This window comes from Centropristis striata, chromosome 1 (assembly GCF_030273125.1).
Source record: "Centropristis striata isolate RG_2023a ecotype Rhode Island chromosome 1, C.striata_1.0, whole genome shotgun sequence".
NCBI classification, from domain to species: domain Eukaryota; kingdom Metazoa; phylum Chordata; class Actinopteri; order Perciformes; family Serranidae; genus Centropristis; species Centropristis striata.
Genome location: NC_081517.1, coordinates 18,953,254 through 18,967,457, shown reverse-complemented (window position 1 = coordinate 18,967,457; position 14,204 = coordinate 18,953,254). Strand labels below are relative to the sequence as shown.

Below are 14,204 nucleotides of genomic sequence, written 5' to 3'. Positions count from 1 at the left end.
TCTAATGTCAAAAGCCATAAGAAAAATGGATTTTCATCATGTTTTCAGGAACAAAAATCTATAAATCAGGGTATGAATGATATATAGACAAACCTCTCTATTAAAACCTTTAGAATATCGTTAGGAATACAAGTGGTAAGTTTGGTGTCTGCAAGTGGAGCTGAAGTTGAGATTTATGGCTCAGAGTATGAGAAAAAACTAATTTTGAGAAAATGGCCTTTACAGGTTTTTATACGTTCTTAATGGAAATAACTATTTAAAGACAAATTCATAATTGTAATAATTGTAATTCATGCTAATTCATAACAATAACAAATTTCTAAAACACATAATATTGTGCAGGAGAGTGGGAGCTCTCTAACGTTGCCTGTGATGACAAGGTTTAGACTACGCTCATGGTACTACACGCTGCAATAGAACGCCAACTTTTAATCTACAAAATATAGTAAAATATACACCGAAATGTTTTTTTTGGATGTGAAGACATGTTATTAGAGAAAAAAAGGCCAAAACTTAAAGTGCTTCAAAAAAACTATGTTTTGCCTTAAGCCTGCAGTTTATGAAAAAAAGGCAAAGAAAGGGACTTTTGTTCCCCCAACTTGTCCTTGAAAGTGCAGTGTGCACCTAATGCCTGGCCACATGCTGCAATAGGAAACGTTAGATTTTACTTACCAGCCTAAAAGAAACGTTGCAAGTTCAGCATCGAACCTCATCTTACTCTCCTTCATCCTCTCATGTTGGACAGACTGGTCGCTACAGTGACTCACTACCGCCCCCCTCAGGTATGTGATATAACAAGACAGGACGGGCCGAGGCTAGCTGGTTAGCATGCTCATTTCAGTAGATATCTCTGCAACACAATACATAGAGGGCTTTGACATGACACCAAAACTGTCATTATGCAATCAACTATTGATACGACAATCAATCAAATGTTTTACTGCAAGTAAAATACTTTTGTGATTTAAAATGTGATATTACATATCAAAGACATTTGTTTGCAAATCTGCAAGTTTTATTTTCTGTGGAGCATAATCTTGTTGGCGGGACCTAAATTAAAGATGTAAGACATGTCTCTAACGTCTAGTCTTGATCAGAGTGACAGATGTGGCCACAAGGATTCAGCAAAAAAATAAAAAGGAGAAATAAAAATGGCTCTGCAAACAAAACTTTTAGATTTGCAAACATTTTTGAACTACACAAATATATTTTAATCACTGATGAATTTGTTTTCCAATAAAACATTATTTGATTGCAGAGTGTTTTGTTCTTTTTGATTGCATAATAAAAACACAAAAGTAACCTGTTAAAATTCTGGTCATATTTTACACATTGCACCTTTTAAAAAAGCTCCCCTCCTTGGCTTTTTTTTTTTTTTTTTTTTTTAAAGGGTTACCCCCATGTGTCTGATAAACAGATACATAATCAGCTGCAGCCTTGCAGCCTGCTGGCTATTTTTATCTAGGTGTATGTATACTCCCTGCCCAGAGGAGGATACCTGCTGCCACTACACCTCTGGTGAGGTGTCATGTGGGCCTCTGTTGGCATTTCCTCACCCTTTGTTTTGTTGTTTTTTCTCTCCTCTGAAACACCTTCCTCTCACCTCTCCCGACCCTATCAAGCAAAGGAGAGCACCTCAGCTGACTGAGTACAGATGGCAGAGTGGAGAGAGAGACCATGTACCCGCTGGCGCAAAGCTCGACTGTTAGGCTGCAGTTATTTTTCACTTGATTTGTGTTGGAGGTCACTGTTACCAGTTTTGTTTTGCTGAGGTAAGCTTTATACTGTTTTGGTAGGACTTGTATGATCCCTCGCTGAATTTCTCTCCCTTATTTGAAGGTTGTATTTCCCTTTGTCTGATTTGTAAGATAATTGCAATAAATATTGTTTATTTTGAGTTACTCTTTGGGAGGGTCTTACAATGTTGTGTAAAATGCTGAAAAAAAAAAAAATCAAACTTACATTCTCTCCAGACAAACAGGTTGTATTAAAAACAAGGTAAAAAGTTTTCTCTCATTTCTCCTCTCCACTCTCTGCTCAGAAAACAGAGAAGAAAACAGTCTTGGCAAAGTTTAACAGTAATGTTTATTGAATGAACAACCATGCTGACTGAACACGTCCACGATCACATCACAAACCCAGAATATCTCCATCAGGTCCGTCGTCAGAGCTCAAGGTTTAAGGAGAGTTGAAATTCAGTTCACGAGCTGCATTTTTTTTCTTTTTTTCTTTTTTTTTGGACGAAACAACCTCGACTTCCAAAATCACTTCTTGAGACACAAGTGGAATGAATCGCAACAGAATATGGATGAGCTCAAACTGTCTTATTTCTATCCGCGTCCCTGAAGCAGAAGCAGTTAATTTTCTTCTTCACCGTGATGAATACTCTTGTCTGTGACCTTTAGGCATGTGTTCGACAACTGTGTTTTGTGTCTAGTTATTAGCTCAGTGAGCTCTCGTAGTCGGGAAGTCATTCAAATTCAAACACAGACAGTACTCATTTTCCTGTCGATGTGAATGCCCATCGTGTGTGTGTATGTGTGCATGTGTATGTGTGTGTTGTAAGTTGCAGTACCCTTCGACCCATCCGCTGACGTCTCTATAATAACTCCATCTCACTCTCTCTCTTTTTTTTTTTTTTACTATTTGTGTGCTGATCTATCCGTCACTCCTGATGACATGAAACAGTGTGACGTTGTAGAGCACCTGGTGTCCGTTGTTCCAGGTGTACAGCGCCCTCTCTCTGGGGTTGTAGTCCATCATGCTGATGTGGGAGTACTGGTTGTGGAAGGGGATGTCAGTGTACTCGTACGTGGAGGAGTTGGTGTGGTAGGCAAAGTGTACCTTGGCCCCGGCCAGGTGGGAATTGGTGACATACAGCGTGCCACAGATCATGAAGGCCTCCCCTGCACTGCGCTTAGGAAACCCCGTGTCCCAGCTCCGAATGACTTCCAGGGAGCGAGAGTCAAGACGACTCACCTGCAAACAGAGAGGAATACACTTCATGTTTCCTTTTTTACTTAATCACATACAATGCCTAAAGTTACAATCTCAAAGACGTTTCATCTTCTTTGGTAGCACCAATGGTGATAACATTTACATTTACATTTGCCATTTAGCAGAAGCTTTTATCCAAAGCCACTTACAGAAAAGGGAAACAATCAAGGTATAGTGCAGTAAGAGCCATTAGTGCAGCAATAAGTGCTAGTGAGGATTCTTTAAAGAGTAGAGTTGTGGTGTGGTGCTAGGAGAGAAGATGCTCTCTGTAGAGCTGGGTCTTCAGGAGGTTTTTAAAGGTAGAGAGGGACGCCCCTGCTCAGGAACTGGTGGTGGTTCCAACAAAGGGGAACAAGAAATGCAAAGAGTTTGGATTGCCTTGGATGAATATGTGGCAGAGCCAGGCGCCGTTCAATGGAAGAGCGCAACGGTCTTGAGGTAGCATATGCCTGTATCAGGGCGTTCAAGTAAGTGGGTGCAGCCCCAGCATTAGAGATTTGAATTTGATGCGGGCTGCAACAGGTAGCCAATGGAGCTGGATGAGCAGCTGTGATGCTAGATAAGTCAAGTCAAGTTTATTCATAAAGCTCAAGTATTTTGAATAACTCCTCTTCTGTTAGAACCTGGTTTAAATAACTTAGCTTTAGGTGGGCAGGGGACAGAAACAGTCTCTTTGAGGTTTTGGGTGGGTGACTAATGGAAGCACAGAGAAGTGTTTTACACCTGCCTCCTGGCCTCAACTCTGGGTTGCCATAGATTTGGACCACTAATAAACTTGGTCAGGTTGCTAGATATGAGAGCAGCCCCATCCAAAGTGGGATGAACATCATCTCTCCTAATAAGACCAGGTCTCCCCCAGAAAGTTTGCCAATGATTAAGCAGTAACAGAAATAGACAATAGACACAAATAGAGATAAAAAGATAGTGCAAACTACAACTAAACTACAACACTTTTCAGACACAAATAATTGTGTTATCCTCTAAAATTATCACTGTCTATTAAAGTTACTGACAGGCAGGACTGATAATTTGCTGCCTAGCTCCCCTATTAACATTAGTTGTTTTATTATTAGTGGCTAGCTCAATGATAACTTAACAGATGGCTAATGTTGCTATCTGCTCATTTCTAACGAAGACGGCACTTGATACTGTTGCAAATGAGCATCTAATCCGACACTACTTTTTAAATACCAAATGCCACAAAATGCGAACAGGCCGAGTGTTTACAGTATAAGAATGAGAGTCAGACATCCACTCATGCTTTGAGTTTTCTTTTGTAGATTTCTGTTGAATTTTTTGCTAAATTCTGGATGAAAACTATTAATTTATTAATAGTATTATTATTGTTATATACAGTAGTACCTGTTGTACCTTAAAGGGAAACTTGGATTTTTAACTGGCTTTGTGTTATTGTAGTCGTAGTATATGCAGATGAACCATGCTTGGCTTCCTGCCATGTTGCCAGTGGCCGGAACTCCCGACTCATTTGCTAGCAAAAGTCCACTGGATGAAGCAAAACACGTCGGAGAGTGGAGTGGAAGGTCCTTAGAGGTAGGCTGCAATTTGATTTCATCCTGAATCTTCCATCTTGTTCAAATGGAAAGTTCAGTATTTCTCTTTGGGGTTTCATTTACTTTTTCGGGATGTCTGAATTGTTTTGTTTATTTCGTCATGTGTCTTATTTATAGAATTTCATTTCCTGTTGAATTGCATTTTATTGAAACCCTTTTCTCCATCTTTAGAGTTAAATATTTCTGTTGTAAATTGTGCACAATGACAGAGAAAACTAGGTGTATAGTACATCATAAAATCATGTAAAACTGCAGTACACTTGCTGTTCATTATGATGGATTACGATATTCATTGCAGCAATCTGTCCAAGCTGTTTTAATGGATTTTTAAATAGTGTGGGAGTTTATGACTTCTGAAAGGTAACTCAGAGCTGCTGACAGCGGTAACTTCTGTCTGGAACAAATCAGTGGATTTAGATTTTGTTGCAGTCATTTAACAATAAATGTGCCTTTTAGGATGGAGTGGAAACACATTTTTCATGTTCTTCACTTGCTTTGCTTACTTATCACAAGAGTGTGCAGGAACACACACTTAAGACTGTACCATAATGTTTCCAGCATTTGGGATGGAGGTGTAGACGGCCCAGAGTCCCATCTCATCCGCCATGAGGTCGATGTCGGAGGATCCGCCCCAGCTGTAGGGGAAGGTGTTGTTGTAGCCGGCTCCGCTCAGGCTGCGCTGGAGCAACACACTGCGAGAGCGGAAATGGTACTGAACCTGCAAAGACAGATGGATACATCTCTCATTCTGCTACTATCAAATTGTCACTTCTCTCATGTTTGTTTTCCAGCTGGTTACTTACCAGGATGTTGCTCTGGTGTTTGTTGTAGTAGAGTGACCCGTTGTACACCACATGGCCAGTTCCTGCCCAGGGGTGGGTCAACAGATGCTGCACGAAGTTCTGCCCCTTTGTGAAATCCCCCATGGTTCTGTACTCCAACACACGCCTGCCTTTATAGTAGCCATCCATCGACCACACCTGATGGAGGAGGGAAGAGAAACAAAAGATTCACCTGCTGTGATCTTACGTACACCACCCACCAAGCATTAAATTCTGTTAACTCTGCAGAGAGAGATCCATAATGGACACCTTCCATGCTCACCAGCAACTTGATTAGATAATGACATGGTGCTTGGTTCTTGGCTGGTACTTAAGCCGCACACCTTAAGCTAATGAAATCGGTCACAGCCAACCACAGACATTTAACTGACCATACGCTCAACTCATCACCTGAACAGCAGTTGTCTAATCACAGCTTCGCAAGCGTAACGAGGCACAGCAGGTTTGTCATGCTTTTGATTTCTGCACATGCTTAAGAGGTGTGCATGGGGCTGCAGTAAGAGTGATGCTCAATATCTTAAGAATTAAGAGGGTTAAATGGCTTTTTCGAATGTATGTCCAATGAAAGCTGCAAATGTGGAGTTACCTCTTCAGCAAGGTAACTTCCAAAACCAAGGAGCCCATCATTAACCAAGCACATTTTTATGTTGGATAAGAACAATTTAATAAGAAAAAGTTGGACCAACAAATCCACTATTTAGCATTTTCCTACTGTGTGGAAGCTGGTCCTGGAAACTACTAAATCAGAGATTTCAGGGTAATGTTAGGATCACAGACTTCAGCAACCTCAGCTGAATTATTGGCAAAAGATAAACAGTATTTTTTTCCACAAAAAAACGTTTCAAACTCTTCAAACTGATTTAAAACCTTGAAAGATATTGACATTAAACACCATTTTAGCTACTACAGGGAAAAACTGACATTGAGGATATAAAATGTTTGATTTTTACTGAAAGATAAGTATTAGAGAGGTAACACTTGAGATAATTAACATATGACATACTTATTAAACAGATTTTCACATGAATGAAAACAAGATTCTTCTTGAGGAAGTGCACATGCTCAAAACAACATTTCTATGCAGTAATTGTATGATGCTGCTGAAAGAAGTCAAAGACGGACTAACATGTGATGTACATTATTTTTGGAAATATGCCTCAGTCTCTAGAAGAGCCAACTTTATTCCATGGTGTAGTGTTGTAAAAGAAAAACAAAAATCACAATCAATCATAATATCAAAATGCAAAAAATGTAGAATAAAAATAATTAAAAATCACAATATATATAGAATCGTCACTTAAGTACTGTGATAGTATAGAAAGGTATTGTCACAGCCCTGGTATATTATAGTGTTATGTTTGTCAAACATATGTCATTTTCAGAGATTTTTTCCTTGTAAAAGTGAAAATATGAACATTAAATCATAATGTGTACATAGCCATCAAGTCCATGTGTTTTAAAATGATGCAGCACGGGGCAGTTGACATTAAGTTGACATTAATAAGCGAACACTTACTAACAGTTAATAACATCTATTTCATCATCCATAACCATCAGAGATCCCAGGAGAAACAAACGGATGGAGAACGAGAGAAGACACGGGGGGGAAGGAGAAACGAGATGGGAGGGAATTGAGCCTCGACAGCACTGAGGATTAATTACCCAAGGAGGGACAAGAGGTGAAAAAGATGAAAGAAAGGAGTAGAGAGCGCTGGAAAGAGAGAGTGTTGTTGGTGAAAAATGTGCTCGTTATTCCCTCGGCAAACAGAGAAAAGTACATAGGGCAGAGAAGAGGGAGCAGATGAAAAGGATATTTTTTTTCGTGGGTCATAGAAAAGAAAATCTCTCCTGCCGCGTCAGCACCATTTTTTAAGATTACAGTTCATTTGCAGTCGCGATATATAAAATCCATAATGAACAAGAGACTTCCACACAAAGGCAACTGATTGCGGTGATTCTGAGGGCCTTCAATAACACAGCGTTTAACTGAGACTTAGTGTGAGCTTTGCAAAGACAATGAAGCAGACTGATTGCTCGCTCTCTACCACCAACACTCTCTCCTCTCCTCTAAACACTTCTCGTTCCAACCTATTTTCCTCCCTGCTTCATCAGCTCATCTGATGAAGCTTTCTCTGTTTTAATTCCCCTTTAAAACTATGTTTCAAAGGAACTGGAGTCCCTTTGTTTTCTGGCAGCTGTAATCGTCTCGCATTTGAATGCACCATTTGCTTTATATAAACAAGCCCCAGACGCTGATTATACAACGAACGCTGCGTGCTAGAAAGGGATTGAGGAGGGTTTTTTTGTTTTTTGCTGTTTCTTGAACTCACACCTTAGTTTTACAGATTGTTGCACCATTTTTCCTTTTTGCTCCTTCCCAGTTGGCCTACTCCAACACTTCCCTGAAGGATAGGTTCAGATTTTTTCAAGTCTATCCTTATACAACCCTTGCATGCCGTGAAGTGAAGAATAGAGAACAAAAATCCACAGCACGTATAAAGCCTTGTCTTCAGCATGTGAAATCAAGTGTGTGTACCATGTTTTCTCTTACATTATGTCAATTCAACAACTGTAGTTTGGTTCAGTAGGTTCAGAAAAAGGACAAGCACTTTACAGGGCTCCACACTAACCTTGGTTGCACTTGTGTGCCTAACTTTTCATTCAGGTGCACCGGCACATATATAAGGCGGACCCAAAATTTTCCAACACACCTTTTTCCACTGAATAATAAACATTGTAGGCTGTCACTTCCCGTAAACGTTGGTAATCTCTTAACATATTATGTAAATGATCGTTAACAAGAATAAATGTGCAGATAAATGTTTGTTTTTTGAGTCAGATGAGGCCAGATCGACCAACGATGGGTCAGACGGCCACAGGAAGCAGAGGAGTACAAGGCGTAATTTCACACATGCACACACACACAGACAGACCTGCTAAATGTCAGGTGCACCGGTGCAACCAATGAATATGTTTGGTCACACTTAACTGACTTTTGGTCGCATGTGTGACTACAATTGGTTGCAGTCTGGAGCCCTGATTATACATTGTAACCTTTTGGTTCTGGTCTGGTTTGTGTTCACACCAGCTTTTTTTTTTTTTTTTTACAAAAAAATGAAGAGGAATATTGATTGGACAGTTGTGGTGACTGTCTTACTGCACCATCAGAGCTACACAAACCGACAAAGGGAAATCAAATTACAATACGTGACAGCAGGAGACGCAGCACCTTATGAACCTTATGAGTTCATTTATGTTCAGTGAAGTAAATGAAGAAATAGCTGATAATAAGCGTCATTGGTTGAGACTGAATCTTGACTGTCACACAAGTTAAAAAAGTTTAATAATGGGTCAATCACTTTTAATGCAGAACGGCTGAAATATGGTACGGTACAATACGGTAGATATTATTCCTTATTTCTTACAGTGGACCTTTAAAAAACAGAACTATTTCAGTGTTTTTCAATCTATTTGTTGCTGACCTGGTTACATACTTGATCCACACTCATGATTATGTTGAGGGAACAAAACAATTTTGTTATGATTAAGAAAAGATTTGTTGTTTGGGTAAAAAAAAAGAATGTTTGTGACAGCTTCACATGAGACACAAAAATTGGTCTCCTAGATGAAAGTCACAGGCACAAACAAAGGTTTTCAGGGTAAAAGTCCTGTATTTTTTTTAATCTATCCTTCCACCCTGACCGTCTCACTGTAAAGACTTTCCCACTATACAATCTCTCCTGACTTCATTTGGCAGCCCTGCAAGTCCAAAAAGAACACTAATGGGCTACCCTGTGGATTGAATATTGTTGCTAAAATAGGGCACAAAATAACTTGGGCAGCTGTAAAGATAACAGGGTAATAGTAAAGTCTATGTGTGGGAAACACTGAACATGTCTTGACCTCCTTTTCCCCTCTCCCTCTGCTGTTTTCATCACCTCTCATGTTTCCTTCATATCATCCTGGCTGTCTTTCCCGACTGTTGCTCTTTTGATCAACCTTTTCCTTCTTCTCCCCTACTCTCTTTGTTTCTTCCCCGTTCTGTCCACCCCCTCTTTCATTTTCCTGTCTCCTTTTCCTGCGTCACACCTCTTCACCAACAGGCCCCTTTCTCTCTCTCTCCCTCTCTCTTCTCTTCTGTGTCTCTCTCATCCTCTCTCTCGCTCTCACACTATCAGCAGAGACATCTTGACAGATCAGGGGATATCCACACCTCAGCAGCTGTTCTCAAACACAGCGACAGGTGTGTGCATGCGTGTGTGTGTAAAGAACAATGCGTGCACACACATTCACACACTGATGAGCTAATGAAGAATTCATAAATGCCAAACTGGGACCCTTTGCAGACACTGTAGTCATGGATACCAAAGGATGTATCAGAATGACTTACTGTGTGCGTGTGTGTGTGTGTGTGTGTGTGTGTGTGTTTGTGTGTGTGTGTGTGTGTGTGTGTGTGTGTGTGTGTGTGTGTGTGGCACTCCTACCAAACAGCTTTAGCTGATAAGATGCAGGTTGTCCAATCACTAATGTATTTAAATGATTTTACTTGGCTTTATTTTCTTTCAAATATAATTTCAAAACATAATATAATTATTTTTTCTAGTTGCTAGGATATGTTTCTGATGCTTAATATCAGCAGCCATACAATCATGACCTTATGAAATATCAAAGGTCACCTAGGTCAGCTGCGAGAACAAGCCAGAAACATTCACAGATTTCTCTGTTTGGATTTGTATCTGTATTTTTTGAGAGAGAAAAACTCCTCTTATTGGGAAAATGTATGCAATAAGTTAATTGTAATTTCAATTCAAGTAATCAAGTAATTTCACAGTGTGGTACTGTTACTTTTACTTGTGTAAGGGATCTGAATACTTCTTCCAGCTCTGTCACAGACTTCTCTGTATGTTTTTTCTGTATTTCGAGAGAGAGAGAGAAAAACTGGGAAATAGATACAGGTGTAGGTTTTTTCTGCATACATGCCCGATGACCAACTTTTATAGGAATGAACAGGGAACAATCTTCAAAGGTGGTATCCAGTTCTCCTTATTACATACATGGTGTAAACTAGGTCTGCAAGATATTGAAAGAAACTGATATTTTTTAATGATGCTGAAATAATAGAGCGCGCAGCCATAATTTAAACAATGCAGGTTTGACAAATATTCAAAAAATCAGCCCTGTAAATATTTAATGAGGAAGAAAATGCATCCAAAACATTTGTGAGGCTTGAAGGAAACACACAGTGCATCTTGGTAAGAAACGCTTAATGTAAACATAACGAGTTTGTTTAGAGGAGAACTCCACAGGGTTCCTTTAAGCTTGAAGGAAATCAAGATAAAAGTCATTTCAGTAGATTACAGCTTTTCACAGTTTCACTGGCTGATTTAAAATACAAATCCAGAAAGAATTTACTGGGTTTGTCTAGCAAACAGCGTTAACAGAAAGAGACAGAAAAAGCTTCATTTTCTTGGGACAAATATGCAAACTGACACTGGGACCAGGAAAAAGCCCCTGCCCATAACTGCAAGAGTCACACTGGTAACTGGGAAACAGAAGGCAATAACTGGGATACTGCTACTGTGTATAGCTCCTTCTCATCACCAGGGAGAAACTCTAATAGGGAACAGGCAAGGGTCACCATGGCGATATAAATCACACCTGGCAACTGGGAGACAGTCGCCTTGACAACTAGCTTAATATGCGCTTGCCGAACAGACTGTGTGTGTGTGTGTGTGTGTGTGTGTGTAGGAAATGGGTGAAGCTTGTAGCGAGTGAAGACAAAGTGCACACAGGAGTCATGTTCGAAGTAAGACAGAAAAATCACATTAAGAAAAATATAGAGCTAAGCTACCTTATGAACACATTCACAACACCTGCTTCACTTGTCATGCACACACGCACACACACACACACACACACACACACACACACACACACACACACACACACACACACACACACACACCTACCCTGCTGTCGGAGCTGGGAATCATGGCATCAGTCATCCAGGAGCCAAAGCGGGACCCCGAGGCTCTCACGGTGATTGGGCTACTGACTGCAGTCAGGCGCCCACAACCTGTTAACAAAGGAGGGGCATATTTATGTTTTCAGTAAGCAAATAGTGAAGGTTATAGAAGTCAAGTAACAGAAGCTGTGTGTCCATTCAATTTGAAGCAAATTTTTGATAGAAATTTTTGAATGTATAAATAAAAAAACCTTTCCATCAAATGTTTTAGAGCAAACAAAGCTGATTGGCAGTGTAATGTATTGCTGCAGGCTAATCCCTCAGTAAACAGTAGAAGAAATAGAGCTTGCAAAACAGAAAAAACAACAACAAAAAAGAAGTTTCTTGTTGGACAACTTTGGCCACCCACAAGAAAAAATTGAGAGAAGTGTTCAGGAATTGGATTCAATTGGGCAACTTTAAATTGTTCTTTCATGTCATCTCGTCTTGACCAGCAGAGCAGAAACAGCTGTGAGTCATGTGAGTTAAATGTTTGCTACGTCAGAACTTATTTGGAAAACATTGTTTCCATCTTGCATTAATTATTTTCCGAAGAAGACAGAAACCACCTCAAGCAAGCATAAAAACTTTCATGCACAATTTTTGAAAGTTTTATCAAATTAATCTTCAAAATGCGCAATTCGTTGGTGGAAACTATGTTCATATTTCCTAGTTTTGAATCAGTCATGTTGTCAGTCAAGGTCAACTTGTTAATGAGCAGCCTTCACCTGCCACCAGTCTCCATTTAAATGACCAACATTTCATGCAGTCTCGTCATTTAAAATATGTTAGTGCCCCAAACACGAACTGTGAAAGATGTTTTTAAGACCAACATGACAGCAGAGAGATGGAAGCCTGAGTAAAAAGGGGGGGGGCTTTCACAAAACATTTTTAAAAATAAACGGTCAAAATTGGTGAAGCAGAGGCTGAGATACCCTGCCTGTTAAATAGACACACATTTCAAACTGCACTGCCCTAGTTCATAACCCTGTTTTTTTATTAACAATTTCATGGCTCAAGTACAAAAAAAACAACCTTGGGACTTCAACAGGGTTGTTTTCTCTGTTTTTAAAAAGCTCCCTCCAGAGCCACAAAATGTCACAAAAACTCCTTGTGACAAATAAACTCATCTTCATGAGTATAATCTATGGCGTGCCACTTAAAAGCACTTGAATGCTAGATATTTTATGTTCTTGACTTTCCTATATAACCTCATGAGTTATTTTGAAGGCAGCATCAGTCATGCTCTCTGTGTATTACTGAGATTGACTGTCCCTCCTGCACGTACCAAGTTTGTTCATGCAGCTGTGTAGCCTGGTCTCCAGCAGTAAAACCCTCTGCTGAAGCTCCTCGTAATCATATGCTCCGATCTCTTCCTGAATAGACGACAGGATGACTGACAGGTTGAGGAGCTCCAGCCGCAGGGTGGCCAGCGTCTGCAGGTCCAATCTGTACTGCTCCACCACTGACAGAAGGGGTCGTAGCTGAGACATCTGGCCCTTTAACTCCTGTGGGTGCATGAAAGGCAGGAAGAAAACTATGTTAGAGGGAGAATATGAGATAATGTAATTCTCTCTTCTGACTGAGGTAGCTTTTGCGTCTGGTCAGGACGCCCTCTGAGTGTGACTACTTCCCTGTGGACAAACAGGCCCCAGAACAAACTTAAGTGCTTTCCATTCAACTAATTATGCTCCTTCCTGTCCTCACTTCTGCATCCTGCAGCCTGTGACCCAAAAATCGATCGAGTGAGGAGAGAGGAGGCTTCCACCGGGTGTATTTTATGCAGATGTTTTTACCAGAAAGCAACACACCTTCAATGGGAATCGTTAGTGATTAGTCAGCAGAGTTGAGTAAAAAAATTTAAAACTGGTTTAATATTAAGCCAAACACCGGACTGGACTCATATACCAAATTGTGTCCTAAAGTGCCCTAATAAGCTCTGCCGCCATTTCACCTTAGGACATTCATACAGATCCAGCAACAACGTAATATTGGCGTCTATTCACACTCCGGCATTGCCGAACAAAGTGGGAGGAGACGGTAGTGCCGTGTGACAAAGCAGCAGCAGTACGAGTACAATAAGCAACGACAACGGTAAGTGCATTCAAAACAATAATTTCTGAAGAACTGCCTGTTGTGCTGTTTCTCGCTGTCGAGACATTACATGCTCAAGCAAAGGTGTTCTGCATTTTGCTGAACGTTCAGACTCAAGTTGGGTCCTACGTTCCCGGACCAGCAGGTTTAGGAACAGTTTCTTCCCTGCAGCTGTCACCCTGTTGAACTTTGCACCTCAGTCAGAGCCCCCACACCCCCCCCTCCAGCACTGAACATTTGAACATCTGCACTGATCTGTTTAGCACTGTATTTATTCCTTATAGCATATTCATATACTGTCACTGTACTTTATTTATACTGATCTACCTACTGCTATCTGCTGCTTAAACCTATTGTATTTGTTTATATATTACTGTACATATGCACATACTTTGCACTTTACTGCCCTTTTGCACTTCTGGTTAGATGCTAAACTGCATTTTGTTGTCTAAGTACCTGTACTCTGTGTAATGAAAATAAAGTTGAATCTAATCAAATCTAATCAAATCTAATCTAATCTAATCTAATCTAATCTAAGTGAGAGGCTTGTTTCTGATGATAGGGTCCACTTCTTTTCTTATGCCCGAGTGTTGGTCGCACAAATAACGGTTGCCCTCCTAGCGTATTTTACTTGATTGCTTGTTAAGTATTTTGCACATTATCTGTATTTGTCCAAATTCATTGTTTGACATGTAC

The 14,204-nt window shown here is 40.2% G+C and overlaps 1 protein-coding gene across 3 annotated transcripts in view; it reads right to left on the bottom strand.

The window, feature by feature from the left end:
- Positions 1-2,067: 2,067 nt before the first annotated feature.
- Positions 2,068-14,204, bottom strand: part of LOC131972815 (noelin-2-like) — a 33,668-nt gene continuing 21,531 nt past the window's right edge. For all 3 annotated transcript variants that reach the window (XM_059334565.1, XM_059334556.1, XM_059334548.1), the window contains 5 exons: positions 12,703-12,922; positions 11,380-11,486; positions 5,372-5,548; positions 5,113-5,286; positions 2,068-2,979 (listed from right to left, as the gene is read on the bottom strand). In XM_059334565.1, coding sequence (XP_059190548.1) covers positions 2,659-2,979; positions 5,113-5,286; positions 5,372-5,548; positions 11,380-11,486; positions 12,703-12,922 — 999 coding nt within the window. In that variant the 3' untranslated portion in view covers positions 2,068-2,658. The remainder of the gene's footprint in view (positions 2,980-5,112; positions 5,287-5,371; positions 5,549-11,379; positions 11,487-12,702; positions 12,923-14,204) is intronic.